Here is a 21,022-nt window from a genome sequence, read left to right as displayed (position 1 = left end):
CTGCATTTTATTTATTCAAAAACAAAGATAGTGTGTTTGCTGTCGTAGGCCTACAATTATCTTTTATAACAAGATTCTGTCCAAATGTAAACCTATTAAAGGAAAGGAAAAACAATGGTTTATAAATTAAAGTATTTTTTCAAGATGTTTTAATGTTTAAAATGTTGCTGGTTTAATGTTTAATGTTTCTGGTTATAAATACCGACGCTATTCCTGAGAGGAAAAAAAGTTGCATAGGCCGCATTTTATTATATTACATTATTAGCCTACACCTTTGTTTATAATGTTTGTAAACATAAATTATGAACAAAACTGCCCTATATTATTTATGTACTCCACAACAAAACCTCTAAAATTAACAGTTGGACTATTCAGGCTAGGCTATATAAACGTCAAGCAAAAACAAATTAACAACAAAAAAATTATATTTACTTTTTTAACGCCATTCCAGCTTCTATTGCTATATTCAAGGCGAGAAACAGGTTTAGGCTATCTATTGGAAATAAAACTAAATATGATGCAAAACGAATTAATTTAAAGTGAATGTAGCCTACCTTTCTCATTCGGCATGAATCCAACTGTTTTCATTTTCGAGACGAATGCTAAACTATTATTTATTAGATGAGCTTTGTACTTCACTCACATTATCGACGTAAAACATCATTCTTCACATAACAGCACAGTCAGGCGGTGGTCACGGGTGCTAAACGGCAGATTATATTACAGAATTGAATTGAGCAGTGTAACGTTTGGTTGGTTGATTATTTTATTTTAATATTCAACAGCTGCGATATCAAGTAAGCAATGCAAAAATTAGTGTGCGCGCGCGTGAGGCACCGGCGCGAGCACTGGATTTGTTTTCCGTCTATAAGACAGTAAACTGTAGGTCTACTGCGTAATTAATGGTCATACAGGTAAAAGCAAGACATAATTCATACATTTACAAAAGACACAAATAACGAAAACAAGCAGAATGTCTGTTTCTTTTTCTAGATCTTTGGAGTGCACCACAAATAACCACTTTCGCTTTGTTAATCTGTAGACCTAATTATTTAAGTGAAATATTTCACGTAGCCTATAGGCTTAAATATTCCCTTTTATTTTATGTGTGTTATATAGGTAGGCCTATAGTTTTCTCCGTTCACAGAAGCGCTGCGGATCGTGATGTGACGTTGAAAATTGTACTCGCTGGTACAACAAGCTGCATATTTCTTGACATTCATTTTTACTTAATGTAGGTCTAATACTTGACGGTTGGTGACATATATCATTGGAAAAACTAATGCCAGCATTGCCATTGTGACTTACCTAACCAATGATGACTTGACAGCTGAGCCTGAGCGTGGGTATCTCACTGTAGAGCATGAGCGCAGGCATTTCACACACTTTGGATGCGTCAGCATCACGTTTGCACAGGCTGTACTATTTGAATTCGTGATTGGTTGACTGCCAAATCAAAATATTAAACGGAACGATAAAATAACGTTATTAACCGGTTAATGGGCATTTCAAATTACCGTTTCTGTTCAGAATGATTAAATTTGATTTAGTTTCCGTTTCTGGTTACGTTCCGGTCAAAATTTAGTTTGTTTCCGGTTTTACGTTTTCGTTCCTTAAACCGGTTCAGAGCCCTGAACCCAATTGAGCATCTCTGGAGAGACCTAAAAATGGCTGTCCACCAACGTTTACCATCCAACCTGACAGAACTGGAGAGGATCTGCAAGGAGGAATGACAGAGGATCCCCAAATCCAGGTGTGAAAAACTTGTTGCATCTTTCCCAAAAAGACTCATGGCTGTATTAGATCAAAAGGGTGCTTCTACTAAATACTGAGCAAAGGGTCTGAATACTTAGGACCATGTGATATTTAAGTTTTTCTTTTTTAATAAATCTGCAAAAATGTCAACAATTCTGTGTTTTTCTGTCAATATGGGGTGCTGTGTGTACATTACAAAAAAAATGAACTTAAATGATTTTAGCAAATGGCTGCAATATAACAAAGAGTGAAAAATTTAAGGGGGTCTGAATACTTTCCGTACCCACTGTAAATAATGATATTTATCATATTAGTTTATCAATAAGTTACCAAGCTATGGACTCCACTATCAAGTTCGTTTAAGCTGAAACAGTCAGGGATGCGGCGTCTGTCATATTGTAGATTCACCACTTCATCCCAAAAATGTGGAAGTGGCTGGTGAACTGAGAAAAACAGCTAACTACTTTTTCAGAAGGGTAGCTTAAATGTAACAGCTCCTTCAACTCACGAGTAGCTTGTAGCTTGTCAAGCTACAGTTTCAGAGTAGCTTCACTAACACTGGCTTTCCATTGGGGCGAATCAAGTCTGGTTTCACATTAGTGTCACATGAATTGCCACAGCATGCACACAGTCTGCTCTGGACCAGAGACTCGATAACACAGAGCAGATCATATACGCAGGTCGGCGCATACCAGAAAAGGTATCAGACCCATTTGAATTCTGCACCAAATGCTATATTTTAAAGCGATATGGAGGGGATTGGGAAGAGAAACTGTTAGAGATTAAGAGGAAATGGCATCTTTACCAAGCTCAACAGCTCTGGCCGAGCTTTGATATATAAGCGAAACACTATTGGCTATTTTAAAAAAGGGGAGGAGCTGCTCGATATGTCCCGGCCTCTCTTCCTGTTTCAGTGGAAATTACATCAACACACTGAATACTGCTGCATGTTTCAAGGCACTTCAGTGGGCCTTTAACAACCAAATGCCATCCGCGCTGCTGAGAGTGGAGTTTCGATAGAATATGTAAAAATATACTGCCCGCTTTCCTCTCAATAACAAAATGAATACAACAAAAATGACAGTGGTAAGAAAACAGCAATTAAGCATCTGATCATAGCGATATGGATGCGTTTGCACCAGCTCTGCAGTTCAGCACTCCAGTGAAGGCGCGTTTATATAGCACAATAGATGTAGATGCTTTAAAGCAAGCAGGTTTACAGTATTAAATATAAAAAAAAAAGTTGTCATGCAGTCATGGTTTTGATTAAATAAAATTGTTTTTGCTTAGGTTTTATGCATATGTTGGTGTGTTCTTTATAAGACTTTCTAAAATTAGATTGTCTTCCTAAGAAAAAGAAATATCTCAATACGCCGCCTTTCTTATCGTATCATAGTCCCTGTATCGTGATACGTATTGTATCACCAGATTCTTGGCAGTTATTGGCGGGCAACCATCATTTTTGTTTACCATTACACACCTAAGCACAACATATCAAAATACCAACCGCCTGAATGTTACATTTGTCACAGAACTAGAAGTGTATAAAAAGACAAATGAGCCATTAAATATAGTGGTGGTATGATAAATGAACGCACCTTAGCTCCAGCGAGCAGACTCAGTGATATGGCCACTCGAGCACGGAGGTCGGGTCTGTCCTTGGGCCAAACATATGTCAGCATGGCTGCAAGAATCTTCGAGGCGTGCACTTCCTTCAGCTGGCAACAAAAAATAAATATATATTTTTTTAAAGGATTCCTAGTTTAAAAATCTTGAAACGAAATAGAATTAAAAAAGAAAGAAAAATTAAATATTCTAGAGTTTTCATTCTCTTAAAACCTGCAAGTTCAAACCAAAAAAAAATGTTGTTTAATTGCATGCATCTCAACATCTCAGGCATTTTCTGTAATACTCTAAGTTGTAAAATTGGGGTTGTAAATTATTATGTGACGCTTGCTGTATCAACATCTGCTGCAGGTGGCAGCAGAGATCCACAAAGCCCTCTCATGACTGGTCAGTTCAGTCCACTGTCAATCAGCCCTACATGGCAAAGAGAGCAACTCAATGTGCAAAACCAGATTGTCCACATTACAATAAAAGATCTCTGCAAGCAAAAAGATTCAGTAGCACTTTATTTTACAGTCCTGTTCCCCATGTACATACTATGTACTTATTATTGTAATTGCAATAACTGTGTAATAACTAGGTACTAACCCTGAACCTACCACTAAACCTAACCTTAACCCATGTAGTTACCTTATAATACCCAGTACTTTCTTAGGCAAGTACACGGTAAGTACATGTAAGTGCACGTACTGTAAAATAAAGTGGAACCAATGATTCTAGTTTGTCACGTTTGCTAGAAGTGTAGAAGTGTATGGTATGGTATGGGTGGGAACATGTAAATCAACTTAAAATAGGCTACATCTGAAATTTTACCATATCAAAATCATCATTCAGTCTTATGCAAATGTACTCAATAGTTTCAAAGCTATATATAAGAGGAAGAGTCTGTTTATTTTAGATTAAAGAATTATTGTCCATTTGCACTTAAAGGGATAGGTCACCCAAAAATGAAAATTTGATGTTTATCTGCTTACCCCCAGCGCATCCAAAATGTAGGTGACTTTGTTTCTTCAGTAGAACACAAATGATGATTTTTAATTCCAACCGTTGCCGTCTGTCAGTCAATGCTAGTGGATGAGAACTTCTACTATAAGAGTAAATAAAACTTGCATAGACTAGTCCAAATTAAACACTGATGTCCTAAGACACGAAACGATCGGTTTGTGCGATAAACCGAACAGTATTTATATCACTTTTAACTCTAATACACCACTGTGTCCAACCACGTTCAGCAATCGCTTAGTGATGTCTGATCGCGCTCTGACAACGGCAGTAATGTCTCGCGCATATACTTCAATGAGAGCTAGACATCACTGCCGCTGTCAGAGCACGATCAGACCTTACTAACGAGTGCTGAACGCGGTTGGACATAGTGCTGTATTAGAGTTAAAAAATGATATAAATACTGTTCGGTTTATCACACAAATCGATCGTTTCGTGTCTTAGGACATCAATGTGTCGTCACGAGCCGCAGGGTTTAATTTGGACTCGTCTATGCAAGTTTTATTTACTCTTATAGATGAAGTTCCCATCCACTTGCATTATATGACTGACAGACGGCAACGGTTGGAGTTAAAAATCATCATTTGTATTCTACTGAAGAAACAAAGTCTCCTACATCTTAGATGCCCTGGGGGTAAGCAGATAAACATCAAATTTTCATTTTTGGGTGAACTATCCCTTTAAATGTTCAAATAAACTGGCACTCAAATAAGGGCCAACCAAGTAGTCAAATGTTGTTACATAATCTTAAAAAATTAAATTTAACAATAAAAGGACCCTTTGAAATCTGTTTTATTTGTCCCCAAATTTTGTTTTAATTTTTCTGTATTCTGTATTTTATGATTTAAAGTTTGATGATTTAACTCATTATTTGTTTTATAATTCACATTGTTCAGCACCTGTTTTCACCCTCTGTCTGAACGTTTAAGTTTGTTTCTTTAAAAACTGCCTTCCAAAAAGCGCCGTCTGTTTTTTTGGTTAGATGGCCCCAGGCTGCTGTAACTGATCAACCACTAAGAGCATGTGTCGGAAATATAACGGCACTTACCATAACCAGCGAAACCGGAGGCACTGTAAATACTACTGTAACTATGCTGCTAATTATCCATTTTTCCGTATCAGTTTGATCCAGAGTCTGATACTGAACAACATGACTTGTGCAGGATGTATCACAGTGGTAATTGTTTTATTATTTTATACCTCTTAGATTTCAGATATGATGTCATAACTATATCATAGTCACAATTTTGTTTTCTTGAACACAAAGGATGACAACACTGCTTAAAGGTGCTAAAGAGGATGTTTTGTTTTATACATTTTTGCAATATTACTTGAAACTGTCTTTACTAACTGATAAAAGACTATTTATTAGGTGCACTGAAAGTAATAATATTAATATACATCATCTGTGCACGAGGTAGGGCCTTAAAAACATCAGCCAATCGTTTATGCGATCATCGCGTAAACGATTGGCCCTCTGGCTTGTCAATCACTGCCGTGACACTCCTTGTGAGAGACGTGCGCGGATTGGCCCTCTGGCTTGTCAATCACTGCCATGACGTTCCTTGTGAGAGACGAGCGCGGCTGCGCTCTCCAATAACTTTCCACATCCACAGGCGCTGCATGCAATGTTTTTGTCAGGAGACAGGAATAACAAGTGCAGATTATGAGTTACCTGCGTTGAGTCCGACATAATGAATCCAAAAAACACGACACAGCGAATGCCGGTGGTAAACACTCGTGTTCCAACACTCGTGCACGAGTTTTGGGAGGCGTTCCTTTGAAATGAGCTGTGAAGGAGGAGGGCTGTTCTTACGCATGCGCTCATTTCAAAAACTCAGTAACAGTCTTTGGATTCTCAGTCGATGAAAAAATCCTCTCTATCACCTTTAAGTCGCAAATGTTTTTTGCAACAGCTATGGTCATGTTCAAGAAACCAGTTTGAGATGATTTGAGCTTTGTGACATGCCGCGTTATCCTGCTGGAAGTAGTCATCAGAAGATGGGTACACTGTGGTCATAAAGGGATGGACATGCTCAGCAACAATAGTCAGGTAGACTGTGGTGTTTAAACAATGCTCAATTGGTACTAAGGGCCCCAAAGTGTGCCAAGAAAATATCCTCCACACCATTACACCACCAGCAGGAGCCTGACCTGTTGAAATAAGGCAGGATGGATCCATGCTTTCATTATGTTTACACCAAATTCTGATCCTGCCATCTGAATGTCGCAGCAAACATCGAGACTCATCAGACCAGGCAATGTTTTTCCAATCTTCTATTATTCTTCTATTATTTGGTGAGCCCTTGTGAATTATTGCTTTATTTTCCTGTTCTTAGCCGACAGGAGTGGCAGCTTGTGTGGTCTTCATGTTGGTTCGAAGTGCATTCAGAGATGCTCTTCTGCAGACCTCGGTTGTAACGAGTGGTTATTTGATTTACTGTTGCCTTTCTATTAGCTGTAACGAGTCTGGTCATTATCCTCTGACCTCTGGCATCAAAAAGGCATTTTCATCCATAGAACTGCCGCCCCGCTGGATATTTTTTTCTTTTTTGGACCATCCTAGAGATGGTTGTGCATGAAAATCCCAGTAGATCGGCAGTTTCTGAAATACTCAGATCAGACTGTCTGGCACCAACAACCATGCAACATCCAAAGTCACTAAATCACCTTTCTTCCCCATTCTACTCCTCAGTATGAACTTCAGCAGATCGTCCTGACCATGTCTAAATGCCTAAATGCATTGATTTGCTGTCATATGATTGGGTGATTACATATTTGCATTAATGAGCAGATGAACAGGTGTACCTAAATACAGTTACAATTTCTTCATGTTTAATCAAACTATTTTGTTTCTGTTGTGGAGACCTTTGGGTTTCTGACTTTCCATGTTACACATTAAATTGCATTAGATCCCATAATTTCAGCTTGAGTTAAAAAATAACTCTACCATACAAGCAAAAAACCTTACCACATTTTTGGGATCTGCATTGAGCCCTCCACCTGCATGCCCATGCCAGCACTGTCTCTCTGGAAGATGTAAATGCTGGAACACACCAACTTGAATATTACTTTTTTTTATCATTTAGCATTTCAGTTATTGTGATGAAACATGCATCAATTTAATGAAAAATCAAGCACAATGTCTTATATTATCCACTATTCTAATAAAAACTTACTTTTACTGCTTCTAAGATCTGTCGGCTGTTCTGACCTCTGTTGTTGGCCCATGTTGATGACGCACTTCTTTGACTTGATAGCTGAATGAAAGTGAAGTAGCATGACATATGAAATTTATATGAAAATAAATGGGAATCACTTCATCAAGATTTTTCACAAAGTATCTCTACTTCACCTTAATCATCTCATAATATTTATTTATTTTCACCATGTCAGCAACAAGGCTATTTTCATGGCGAAAACAGAACAAAATTCATACAATTAACAAAAAACTATAAGACATTTCAGATTAGTACAAGACAGAAATTCTAAAATACATTCAGGTGGCATTTCTTTTTCTTTTTTTTTAATACATTGGTTAAACATCTCTGAATAAAACAGTTGTCTATTTACATATATAGGTGCCCAAGAACATGTTTTCAAAAGATGTAATATAAGTCTAATAAGGTGTCCCCTGAATGTGTCTGTGAAGTTTCAGCTCAAAATACCCCAGTTTTTTTTTTTTATTCATTTTTTTAACTGCCCATTTTGGGGCATCATTATAAACGTGCCGATTTATGCAGCGCGGCCCCTTTAAATCTCGTGCTGTCCGCCCACGGAGCTCGTGCTTGCCTTAAACAGCTATAAACAAAGTTCACACAGCTAATATAACCCTCAAAATGGATCTTTACAAAGTGTTCGTCATGCAACAAGTAGAGTATTTAATTGGATGTTTACATTTGATTCTGCATGAGTTTGATTGTGCTCCCTGGCTAACGGCTAATGCTACACTGTTGGAGAGATTTATAAAGAATAAAGTCGTGTTTATGAATTATACAGACTGCAAGTGTTTAAAAATGAAAATAACGACAGTCTTGTCTCCATGAATACAGTAAGAAACAATGGTAACTTTAACCACATTTAACAGTACATTAGCAACATGCTAACGAAACATTTAGAAAGACAATTTACAAATATCACTAAAAATATCATGTTATCATGAATCATGTCAGTTATTATTGCTCCATCTGCCATTTTTCGCTATTGTTCTTGCTTGCTTACCTAGTCTGATGATTCAGCAGTGCACATCCAGACATTTATACTGGCTGCCCTTGTCTAATGCCTTTCATAATGTTGGGAACATAGGCTGGCATATGCAAATATTGGGGGCGTACACCCCAACTGTTACGTAACAGTCGGTGTTATGTTGAGATTCGCCTGTTCTTCGGAGGTCTTTTAAACAAATGAGATTTATATAAGGAGGAGGAAACAATGGAGATTGAGACTCACTGTATGTCATTTCCATGTACTGAACTCTTGTTATTCAACTATGCAGAGGTAAATTCAATTTTTGAATCTAGGGCACCTTAAAACATTGTAGTCCACTAAAATATGTTTAATAGTCATTGTAGTATGACATGTGAGGCAGTATGGTGGTTTTTCACCTTTTAATAAATAACCATGTGCAAGTCTTGTATGACCTAAACGGCATCTAGTAAAAACAACTTACCTAGATCATACCTAGACTTGAAATTAGTAAAAAACATTCTTATACTAGGACTTATTTTGTGTAACTTATTTCCTTTACATTACATTCCACACATTATTAATATAGGAGTTAATAATACAGACACTCGACAGCCAAGTAGCACGTCCGTTCTGCGCCTACGTAAGATTAAACGCCTTTCCGTACCAGCAGGTGGCAGTAGCTGAACAGCCAATCAGAATTATCAGATAGCCCGACGGACCGCCGAGCTCCGACGCCGATTCAACATGTCAAATCGGCCGAAAAAAAGCAGATGGTGCGGAACACACTGAGAAAACTTAGTCGGCCGACGAACAAAAACTGCCTGACGGCCGACCGTCAGCTTGGTGTGTTCCTGCCTAAAGGGAGTTGCTAAGCCACATGAAGGTGCATACCACCACCTACTGCAAGACACCTGCATGACAGCTGATGTAAAATAAAGGCTGGTTGGTACCAATCAGTTTAAAAAATGATTTATTGGCCCCAATACTATTACTGATCCTTGAGATTGACTCGGAACATCACAGGTAAGTAATCTACATTTATAGCTAGCATTGTGCTCTCCCAGATTCAGGAAGCCATCCTCTGAAAAAAGCGATGTGCGTTTATTGGCCCCAATACTATTACCAACCCTTGAGATTAGCTCGGAACATCCCAGGTAAGTAGTCTGCATTTAGGAAGCCATCCTCTGTAAAATGTGACATATGCAAGCAAACTTTTGGGTTGTACTGTTCATGAACAGCATTATAAAAAATCTTAACCACCAATTAACCTCTGAAAGCAAAAGGGATTTTGATTTCACATCCAAACCTATAGCATCTCCATGACATGACAACACTACAATTCACTGATAAATGTAATAAATTTGGTCCACATTTTAGTGCTTAAAGTGTTAGTTCACCCAAAAATGAAAATGATGTCATTAATTACTCACCCTCATGTCGTTCCACACCCGTAAGACCTTCCTTCATCTTTGGAACACAAATTATTTTTGATCAAATCCGATGGCTCAGTGAGACCTGCATAGCCAGCAATAACACTTTCTTTTTCAATGCACAGAAAGCTACTAAAAACATATTTAAAATCTTCTTACGGGTGTGGAACGACATGATGGTGAGTAATTAATGACATAATTTTCATTTTTGGGTGAACTAAGCCTTTAATCTGCACACACAGAGTTCAGTCAGGGATCCTTAAACAGTCTTAAAAAGTATTAAATTGGATTTTTAAAATTTAAGGCCATAAAAAGTATTTTAGTCTTATATTTAGGTCTTAAATTTTAGATGACACTTTGATTTGGACATATCTAAAATCATTTACCAAATCAAAACTATCAAATTAGCGCAGAGATTATTTTTATTATTCTTTCTTTGTGGATTTGCTTGTTCACGTGACAATTCGCAGCATTTACAACACCATATTATGTACCGTCTCCTCCAGCATGCAAAAGGAAGAGAGAAGAAAATGGGTAAATATCAGTCCAGTTGTAAGTTATTATTTATGTGCGTAGGGGTGTGTGATATGTAAGGTCTATGATGATATCGGAATTTTTGTTTTAATGATGTGCGAACTGACCTCGAGTTCACTTCCTGATGCAGTTATATGCCCTCAAATTCAAGACACAGGCATTTTTGCCCAGATGAGTTTTTGTCTTATATTTATATCACATGATGTAGTTATCTTATAAAATCACATAAGCAAGAGTACTGTTTTCCCCAAATATCAGTATATAAAATAAATATACAACAGTTAACAAGTTAATGTATATTCAAAGAGTTTTGTGATTATTATTTCCATGTCTTGACTGTAAATCATACTGCAACCATCTTATGCAAAAGGGTCATTCTACAGAAACATCCACTTTTGGTATGACAAAATGTCTTAAAATGTATTTCTTTTTCTAACATTTAAATTTAGACCACATTATTATATTACACTTTGAGTTTATGAATACACATAAATGACAGCTTAATGATCTTTTTTTTTTTTTGTCCATTTATTTAAAGACTGCATGTAACCATTTTTTGTCACTGGTGTTACCTTACTTCTCTGGCATTTTTAAACATTTTTATGAAATATTATTAATACAATTAATAAAAAATTTTCAGCACATGCAGTCAGAGTTACAGAATAATAATGATAATGCAAAAAATAAGGAGATTATGCGTTATTTATTTTAATCAGGTTAGTTAAAAGTGTGACTGAATGATGATAATTCAGTTGCGCAACAATGTATTTGCTATAACAATGAAAATATTTGAAAAACAGTTATAAACAAGTAATGATGCAATCCTTTAAATCTTAATTCTTGAGTGTAGCAGAATTCAATGGACGTAAAATTATCATCATGTCACATATGACAAATTTTATTTAATGTGACAGACAAAAAACAGTAACACCAGTGGACTAAATTTTTACATTTGGTGTACAATAAAAGACTTATCATTGACACTTAGTGAAAGCAGTCAGAAAAAGATCATAAACAACATTTTAAAACTGTCTGTAAAATACACTGTCTGTAAAGTCGCTGCACTGAATTTAGCCATATACCCTTAATTTAGCCATATCTGCCCAAAAGAGGATTAACAATGAGAAAGAAAAGTTGGAATCATGTAATCTTAGTGCTATTTTATGCAAAAGAACTAAATGAATAGCTTTAAATAAAGTTTATCTATAAACGGGTAACACCAATGACGGTAACACCAGTGACAATTTTCATGAAAAATGCATTTTGCAAAATGGCAGCTGCAAGGTATCAATCCACAAGTTGTCAATCATAATATATTCACTAAATCAAGTAATTTAATCCATTTGTATTCTAGTTTTTTAAAATTCCCTAACAATAAAGTAGGTCACACCAGTGACTTCAACTAAAAGCTTCATATGAAATTATGATTTTCTAATTAAAATTTCTGATAACTGAAAAGAGATAGTGGACTTTCCATTGGCTTTTCTTCATTGATCTTCAGGAAATAGGAAGAAGGAAGTCAAGTGATGTCATCAATGTGATTTTTTTTACTTCAAATTAAGAGATTTTTGTTGAAGGTAACACCAGTGACACAACACCAGGGGACCACTACATTGATCATTATATATTTTATAATATTTATTTGGCATTTTATTTTTTTATGTTATTTACATTATATATTTGATAGTTATGCATACATTATTGTATTTGAAATAATAGAAAAACCTGTTTCTGAGCTCAAAATAAAGCACTTTCCCTCTGTACATGACTGTGGGGACAAGAGCTTCTGTGGTGTTTGGAATTTTTATAATTAATTAAAAAACAAATATTGCCACATTGATGGTTCAAGAAGGTTTAATTGTTCAAATAACATATTGTGCCATATTAAAATATATAAAGAAAAACACTTCAGAATTACATTTTTCAAGTGTAATATTTCTGTAAAGTCTAGGGACAGAAAAGTCGACGTTTCTGTAGAATGACCCAAAAACAATATGGTCATTGATACTGATGTCATAACATGAAGATGTTTGTGGCTCAGAAAACGGCATAAATGGAGTCTTGTGTCACATGTTACTCTGATATAAGCTGGACAGAGGGCGGGATTCAGTCTTATCTATGCACACATGCTGTATGTGCGACTGTTTATATCATATAACATTCGGGTTGAAAGACGTTAACTCCAAACCAATAGCTAAAAGTTAAGTTAAAAAGAGCCCATAACGACCAAATTAGTGTACAAAATAAGGTGAACATGTGACACTATATTATGTGACATTATATATCAGCATATATTGTAAGTACCTACTTACTAGGGAGCAGAAATTTGATTTCCTACTAACTTAACGAGTTTCACATTTACAAAACAGAATGACAATTTCATTAGTCACGATGAACCACGTCAACTTTCTACTTAAGCAAACAACAACTAGTAAAAAAACAACATGCAAACAACACAACAAAATGTGTATTGTCAATATTGTTACTGTATGAGACACTAAATTGTGTAAAGTTGCATTTGTGTGTTTATAAAGTTTGAGGATCTGTCTTTGTGTGACGGTGTCGCGTCCTAAAGTGTGTGACAGAGGTTAATGTACCTGATATGTGCTCCGCTGCTTCCGTTTATTCGCCACTCTGTGATCGTGACAACTCCACGAATGAACAGTGCTGCTCTGCTGAAGCAACAGTGATAATTTACGTCTTTGAATGTGAAATCCACATTTCAGCGGAACCAAGAGCGGCGCCATGCTGAAGAACTGGAGGAGGGCTGAGGGAACGTCATGTGTGACGTCATTTCCGTTCAGCTGCCCGCTGTAGCCAATAAAAAATAGGACCGTGGGTTTCGTAGGCATCATCTGATGACACACGCACGAGCGTGCGCGCGCGTATGGTTTACTATACTTGTGTTTTATATAATGTACAATTGTATATTCTATCCCCTTATACTAACCCTACCACCTAAACCTACCCATCACAGAAAACTTTCTGCATTTTTACATTTTCAAAAAAAACAAAAAAACTCATACTCATGTTGTATGATTTATAAGCTGATTTCCTCATGGGGACATTCAGGTTCATTCAATAGTATTCAGGCTGAAGTCCCCACATGGATAGAAACACACACACACACACACGTTTGTTTTTGTGAATTGTGGGGACATTCCATAGGCGTAATGGTTTTTATACTGTACAAACCGTATTTTCTATCGCCCTACTACACTACCCCTACCCCTAAACCTACCCATCACAGGAGTCTGTGCACATTTTACTTTATCAAAAAAACAAAACAAAAAAACAAAAGATTCTGTATGATTTATAAGCCTTTTGAAAAAATGGGGACATGGGGTATGCCCTCATAAATCACCCTCTCCTTGTAATACCTATGTCATACCCATGTCATTATACACATTTGTGTCCTGATATGTCACAAAATTGCGCACGCACACACACACACACACACACACACACACACACACACACACACACACACACACACACACACACACACGTATTATTTGAAAAAATATAGAAATCTCACTTTTACAGGCCACTTCTTATAGATATAACCAATAAGAGATTCTCAAAATCTCAAAATCCAAAATCTCTATAGTGCAATCAGAGTTTGAATTGTGTTAAATTACACCACGACCTGATTATTTATAGATAGGCAACACATACACTATATTCCCAAAAGTATTGGGACACCCATCCAAATCATTGAACTCCAATCACTTCCATGGCCAAAGGTGTATAAAATCAAGCACCTAGGCATGCAGACTGCTTCTACAAACATTTGTGAAAGAATGGGTCGCTCTCAGGAGCTCAGTGAATTCAAGTGTGGTACCGTGATAGGTTGCCACCTGTGCAATAATTCCATTCGTGAAATTTCCTCACTACTAAATATTCCATGGTCAACTGTTAGTGGTATCATAACAAAGTGGAAGCAATTGGGAACAACAGCAACTCAGTCACGAAGTGGTAGGCCACGTAAAATAGTCAATAGCTACAGACCTCCAAACTTCCTGTGGCCTTCAGTTTAGCTCAAGTACAGTGCGTAGAGAGCTTCATGGAATGGGTTTCCATGGCCGAACAACTGCACCCAAGCCTTACATTCAATGCAAAGCGTCGGATGCAGTGGTGTAAAGCAGGAGTGGAGTGATGAATCATGCTTCTCTGTCTGGCAATCCGATGGATAAATCTGGGTTTGGCAGTTGCCAGGAGAATGGTACTTGTCTGACTGCATTGTGCCGAGTGTAAAGTTTGTTGTGGGGTTGTTTTTCAGAGGTTAGGCTTGGCCCCTTAGTTCCAGTGAAAGGAACTCTTAATGCTTCAGCATACCAAGACATTTTGGACAATTTCATGCTCCAACTTTGTGGGAACAGTTTGGGGATGTCCCCTTCCTGTTCCAACATGACTGCGCACCAGTGCACAAAGCAAGGTCCGTAAAGACATGGATGAGTTTGGTGTGGAGGAACTTGACTGGCCTGCACAGAGTCCTGACCTCAACCTGATAGAACACCTTTGGGATGAATTAGAGTGGAGACTGCGAGCCAGGCCTTCTCGTCCAACATCACTGCCTGACCTCACAAATGCGCTTCTAAATCAAGGGTCAAAAATTTCCATAAACACCTTGTGGAAAGCCTTCCCAGAAGAGTTGAAGCTGTTATAGCTGTAAAGGGTGGGCCAACTCCATATTAAACCCTACAGAATAAGAATGGGATGTCATTAAAGTTCATGTTCACGTAAAGGCAGGCATCCCAAAACATTTGGCAATATAGTGTATATACACACCCAGGCAGGAATGTAAATGCATAGGTGACATGAATGTGCGTCACCTATGCATTTACAGCTCACATGAATGTGCGTGGCCTGCCTTCCTTTATTACAATGTTTAAATAGGAAGGGAGAAAAGAAGATAACAAGGAGGGGCTAAGAAGACCCCACCCCTAAAACAGAATGTGCTACCAAGGTTCTGGTGACATCCAGTAGGTAGTAACGCACAAACATATAAGGAGAAGCCCAACTGGCAGCAGAGCAGATCTGCCCTACAAAGCAAAAAGGCAGTAACTGCATTTTTGGTCAAAAATTAGTTATTGTCATTTTCATGACATTCAAGGCATCCTTTGTTATGTGACAAAACATCTTATCTGAAATGTGTGTCGTTTTGGAGTAACATAACAGCAACATGTCCAATAATCTACCTACAACTACTTAGGCTGGATGACAGGATAACTTTTAAGTCATTTTTCTCAGTTCTGCACTCTGCGTAGTTACTGCCTTTTTGCTTTGTAGGGCAGAGATGTCCTACAGTGACACACCCCTGAACAAGGCCCAAGAGGTAGCTAAGCCCCTCATGGAATGAGCTCTGATGTTTCCTGGGGGCTGCACTCCCATCGATTCATATGTCACAGCTATAGCTTTCACAAGCCAATGTGAGAGGCGTTGCTTAGATATGGGACTCCCCTTGTGAGGGGGCACCCATGAAATAAAGAGCAGGTTGCTCTTCCGGAAAGCACTGGTCCTGGTTATATACGTCTGTAATGCACGGATAGGACACAGAGCATTCAGCCTCTGATCCTCCACGGAGGGAAAAGGTGGAGGGTGAAAAGTGGACAGCTCCAACACCTCCGAACACAGGGAAGCACTTTGTCATAAAAGCTGGGTTAGGCTTAAGAAATTAAACTAAGCACAGTTCTCCACTAAGAGAGAAATTATTGCACGAGGAATGAACCAAGAGTGCATGTAGCTCACTGACACATTTAGCTGAAGTCAATGCCAAGAGCAAAGCCATCTTGAAGGACAGCAGCTTCAGGGAAATACTTCACAGGGGCTCAAAAGTGTATTGAGACAGAGCCTCCAGCGCCATGGAGAGGTCCCATTCAGGAACAGTTCTCCTGATGACTGGCAAAGAACGACGGGCACCCTTCATAAATCTGTGGATTAGAGGATGTTGCCTGACCGTTGAGCCCTCAAAACTCAATTGACAGCCAGAAATAGCCACTTGGTAGACCTTAAGTGGAAAAAGACCTGCCTTTATCCCTAAGGTCTTGTAAGAAACCACACCCATCACACCACCCTTCAAACACCTGCCACTTATAACCATGTAAAGGGTATGTGAAAATGGCCCTGGCATTCTGTATAGTAGCAGCAACATGCTGGGGTTGCCCTAACGCATTTAAGTTTGTCCTCTCACAGGACAGGCCCAGAGAGCCATCCTGTCCGGGTGTGGGTGATAAATCTCCTTGTTTGCTTGAAATAATAGATCTGTGTAGAGGGAGAGGAGCCACAGCTGGGCATATAACAGAGGGATTATCTCTGCCAGCCACGGTGCTTTTTGGGACACCTGGGTGCTATCAGAATGAGAGACAGGCCCTTCTCTCTCACCCTGGCCAGTACAGCTGACTTCCAGAGGATATTAAATCTCAAGATCTCAGCAGAGGAGGATTAAACAACTCCACAAACAGCATTACCAGATTCACTCATTACTAAACAGATTGACTTTATTTCTGTCACATGTCTACAGAAGTTCTTATTGAGAATTAACATAGATAGATTTTTAGCATTCACAATTGCAGCTTATATATGTTGTCGATAGATAGACAGATAGAATATCATTTTGTAATATTGTCAAACAGATTGATTGATTACTGATTGTTGTTATGCTTTTTTTTTGTTTAGCATTCACAACTGCAGATTGTGTTGTTGTCAGACAGACAGACAGACAGACAGACAGACAGACAGACAGACAGATAGATAGATAGATAGATAGATAGATAGATAGATAGATAGATAGATAGATAGATAGATAGATAGATAGATAGATAGATAGATAGATAGATAGATAGATAGATAGATAGATAACTTCGAAGTGAAAGGGGTTGTGGTGGGCATTGATAGAATATTCTGTCCATTCAGGCCTGCAGTGAAGTCATGTAATTACCTGCCATTAAAAATGTGAAGCACCCACCTCTTTGTTCTGTTCCTGCTGACCTTTGCATTCTGTTCTACATTTCAAACTCATTCAACAAGGACCAGCCATCAGCGATAATTGTAGACATCCTAGGGAAATTGCAGAGTGCTTGGTAGCTAGCCAAGTCACAAGTGTTAAATAGTACAAAGATGGTTCTCCAAAATAGCACAATAATGAACAGTTCACGCCTGTCATTTTACAACTAATAATTCTGAGGATTTTATTTGACATGCTCCATTGTTCAGCTTCTCCTTTTAAAAAATAGTAATTCACTTAAAAAAAAAATTATGATGAATTAAGGTTCAGACACTTCCATGTGCACAATACATGCAGAAAATGTAAGTAATTCACATTACTTAATCACATTAATTGCGGAAACTGCATTAATCTTAGTTTGTTTGTACTTTGAGATTTTACTAATGTTGTTTACTTAGTAATACAGGGGTTGTCCTGCAGAGTTCAGCTCAAACCCTAAAAAAAAACACCTCTCTGTAATATTCAAGTAATCCTGAGAACTTGGTTATATTTTTCAGATGTTTTATTATGGCGTCAGAGAGCTAAACTGCAGGATAAGGTCTGGTAATTTTCAGTAATCTTTAAAATAATTTGACAAACATACTAATTGGCATGGGTGTTTTGGTTGATTTATTCAAAGCAAAATTCGTATAAAAATAACATCCATTATGCTGAGGGACTCAGGAATACCTGTACCAGTTTACTAAAGCGAACTGTAAATAAAAGACTAAAGGTGATGATGCACGGGGCAACCATTGAGAATGGGCAACAAATTTTGATCTAAAGTAACCAGATAGGTATTTGTTGCCCATTCTCAATGGGAAGGTGCCCAAGCAACATCGCCTGGCAACATTGCTCAAAAAGTTGCCCCGTGTATCATCACCTTAAAGGATTAGTTCATTTTCAAGTGAAAATTACCCCAAGCTTTACTCACCCTCAAGCCATTCTAGGTGTATATAACGTTCTTCTTTCTGATGAACACAATCATAGATATATTAATAAATCTGGCAGAAGCTAGATATTTTACTTCATCACTTGTTAAATATGGATTTTTTTTTACACAAACGCATCGCTTCACTTCAGAAGGACTTTATTAACCCCCGTGTGAAGTACGTTTATGATGGATGTGGATGGAAGCACTTTCTTCAGCTCATACTCGTCGTTGGTAGGATCACGTTTTTTTGCCCTCGAGTCCGAGTCCGAGTCTTTTGATTTTGAGCATCTACCGATACCGAGTCCCGATCCGATACTTCTATAATACATATAAAAGAATAAAGAAGAGCGAAAAAACAGATCCAGAAACAGTGCTTTTCAGGTTTTTCAGGTATCTAACAGTAATCAAATAGAAATCAAATATAAAATATCACTGCATATTATCTTTACTGTATAAAATAAATAATGATTAATCATTACTGAAGTTACAAAAACTATTCAGTCAAGAGCAGTGAGTGATTTCTTTGTTATTTGTTGTTTGATTTAACATTAAAAACAGGCAACAGGAATAGTTTTTTTTCCCTTTAAGACATGCACGATCCAGTACATATACTGTTACACATGCGCTGTCTTTCTCGACTAATATACGTTCATTTAAGACATAACCGACTATGTTTGCTAGGATACTCGCCAAGACGGGCATGTTGACATAATTTTTGTATGAATTTGTCTGCTGAAGCGCAAGACTTGAAAGAGAAGACAGTATTTGCGCGCTGACTGAAATAAGCGTGTGCTCGCTTTGGATAAGCGCACAAAAATCTTCTCACAGCGCGTGAGAGTTCTCTTTCGCGTCTTGTTCTTGAAGGTTTAAATCAGCAAGGCTTAAATGAGTTTAGTTTAAACACAGATAGCAACGTGTGCTGTTCAGGTCTCACCTGCGCTCGCGCACTATCAACACCCGTGTGATGACGGCGTAAATGACTGGACATTAGAGCAGACAGCACTCGCAGTGAACAGTTTACAAAGAGTGACTGTTTTGTCCACGCTTTCTGATTATCGTTGTTGTAACGTTTTGTGCATCCATCGACTGAAACATACATTATCTGAACTCTGTCTGTTTTCCACGTTGCTATTTTAAACAAACCATATTAACCAATAGATGCGTCGTCATTCGAGATGGACCACGGTGCAAGTGCGTACCGAACCATAAGTGGAGAACCGTACGTTTCGATTTTTTTACAGAAAACCGTTGCACCCCTAATACATATATATCCGAGTCCTGATCGGGAGGTAACGTCCGATTCCGATCGAGTCTGAAACCACGTGATCGGGCCCGATTTCCGATCATGTGATCGGATCTGGACATCCCTAGTCGTTGGTATCGCTCACTGCAATTATAAAGCTTGGATGTGTCAGGATATTTATTAATATATCTCCGATTGTGTTCATCAGGAAGAATAAAGTCATACACACCTAGGATGGCTTGAGGGTGAGTAAAGCTTGGGTAATTTTCACTTTAAAGTGAACTAATCCTTTAAGTCTCTGTAGCTATTTCTATTGCTTTATGTATTTTCTTATTAAATTTCCCTTTTAAACATAATTATTTGATGTTTATGACAAAGATCAAATTGGACAGTTCAGACAGAGTTTTAGTTGATTTTGGTTACTCATACATGGGCTTGATCATATTTCGGTTCTGATAGGAGACAAAAAAATTGGAACAATTATTTACAAATTCGTCTTGGCAGAAAGAACGAGTGTTGCATATAAATCATATGGTGTGATAATCTTTGCTAGTTAAGACTGTTATCAGCCATTTTTGCTTTGACCTTTAAACTTGAAACATTTTGAAAGACAAATATATTGAAATAAATATATTAATATTTTCCAATTATAATGTGTGACTTCTTACAAAATACACTTATGCCCAGTTTCACAGACAAGGCTTAAGCCTAGTCCCAGACTAAAATGCAAGTTGAGTTGCCTTAACTGAAAACTTGCACTGACATCCCTTTAAATATTTCACTGCCATTGTTTTGTCTCAAGATGCACACCAGCAATTTTTTCTAAGGCACATTTATAAAAGCTACTTAAAGGGATAGTTCACCCAAAAATGAACATTTGATGTTTATCTGCTTACCCCGAGGGTATCCAAGATGTAGGTGACATTGTTTCTTCAGTAGAACACAAATGATGATTTTTAACTCCAACCGTTGTGGCCTGTCAGCCGTATAATGCATGTCAATGGGAACTCCATCTATAAGAGTAAAAAAATATGCACAGACAAATCCAAATTAAACCCTGCAGCTCTTGACGACAAATTGATGTCCTAAGACACGAAACGATTGGTTTATGCGAGAAACCGAACAGTATTTATATAATTTTTTACCACTAACCGGATGTGCAGGGCAGTTAGACATAGTGGTGTTTTAGAGGTAAAAAAAATATATATATATAAATATTGTTCAGTTTCTCGCACACACCGATCGTTTCGTGTCTTAGGACATCAATTTGTCATCACGAGCTGCAGGGTTTAATTTGGATTTGTCTGTGCATGTTTTTTTTTACT

General features: G+C 37.7%; 1 protein-coding gene across 1 annotated transcript in view; it reads right to left on the bottom strand.

Moving 5' to 3' along the window:
* The window catches only part of abcb7 (ATP-binding cassette, sub-family B (MDR/TAP), member 7), a 60,842-nt gene extending 47,499 nt beyond the window's left edge, over positions 1-13,343 (bottom strand). Inside the window, exons 1-4 of the mRNA XM_048175759.1 lie at positions 13,133-13,343; positions 7,563-7,643; positions 7,355-7,429; positions 3,354-3,473 (exon numbers count right to left, since the gene is read on the bottom strand). Of these exons, the coding sequence (XP_048031716.1) occupies positions 3,354-3,473; positions 7,355-7,429; positions 7,563-7,643; positions 13,133-13,282 (426 nt within the window). The 5' untranslated portion in view covers positions 13,283-13,343. The remainder of the gene's footprint in view (positions 1-3,353; positions 3,474-7,354; positions 7,430-7,562; positions 7,644-13,132) is intronic.
* Positions 13,344-21,022: the final 7,679 nt, after the last annotated feature.

The sequence above is a fragment of the Megalobrama amblycephala genome, linkage group LG23 (assembly GCF_018812025.1).
Source record: "Megalobrama amblycephala isolate DHTTF-2021 linkage group LG23, ASM1881202v1, whole genome shotgun sequence".
Classification (NCBI taxonomy): domain Eukaryota; kingdom Metazoa; phylum Chordata; class Actinopteri; order Cypriniformes; family Xenocyprididae; genus Megalobrama; species Megalobrama amblycephala.
This window is presented reverse-complemented; position numbering and strand designations above follow the sequence as displayed.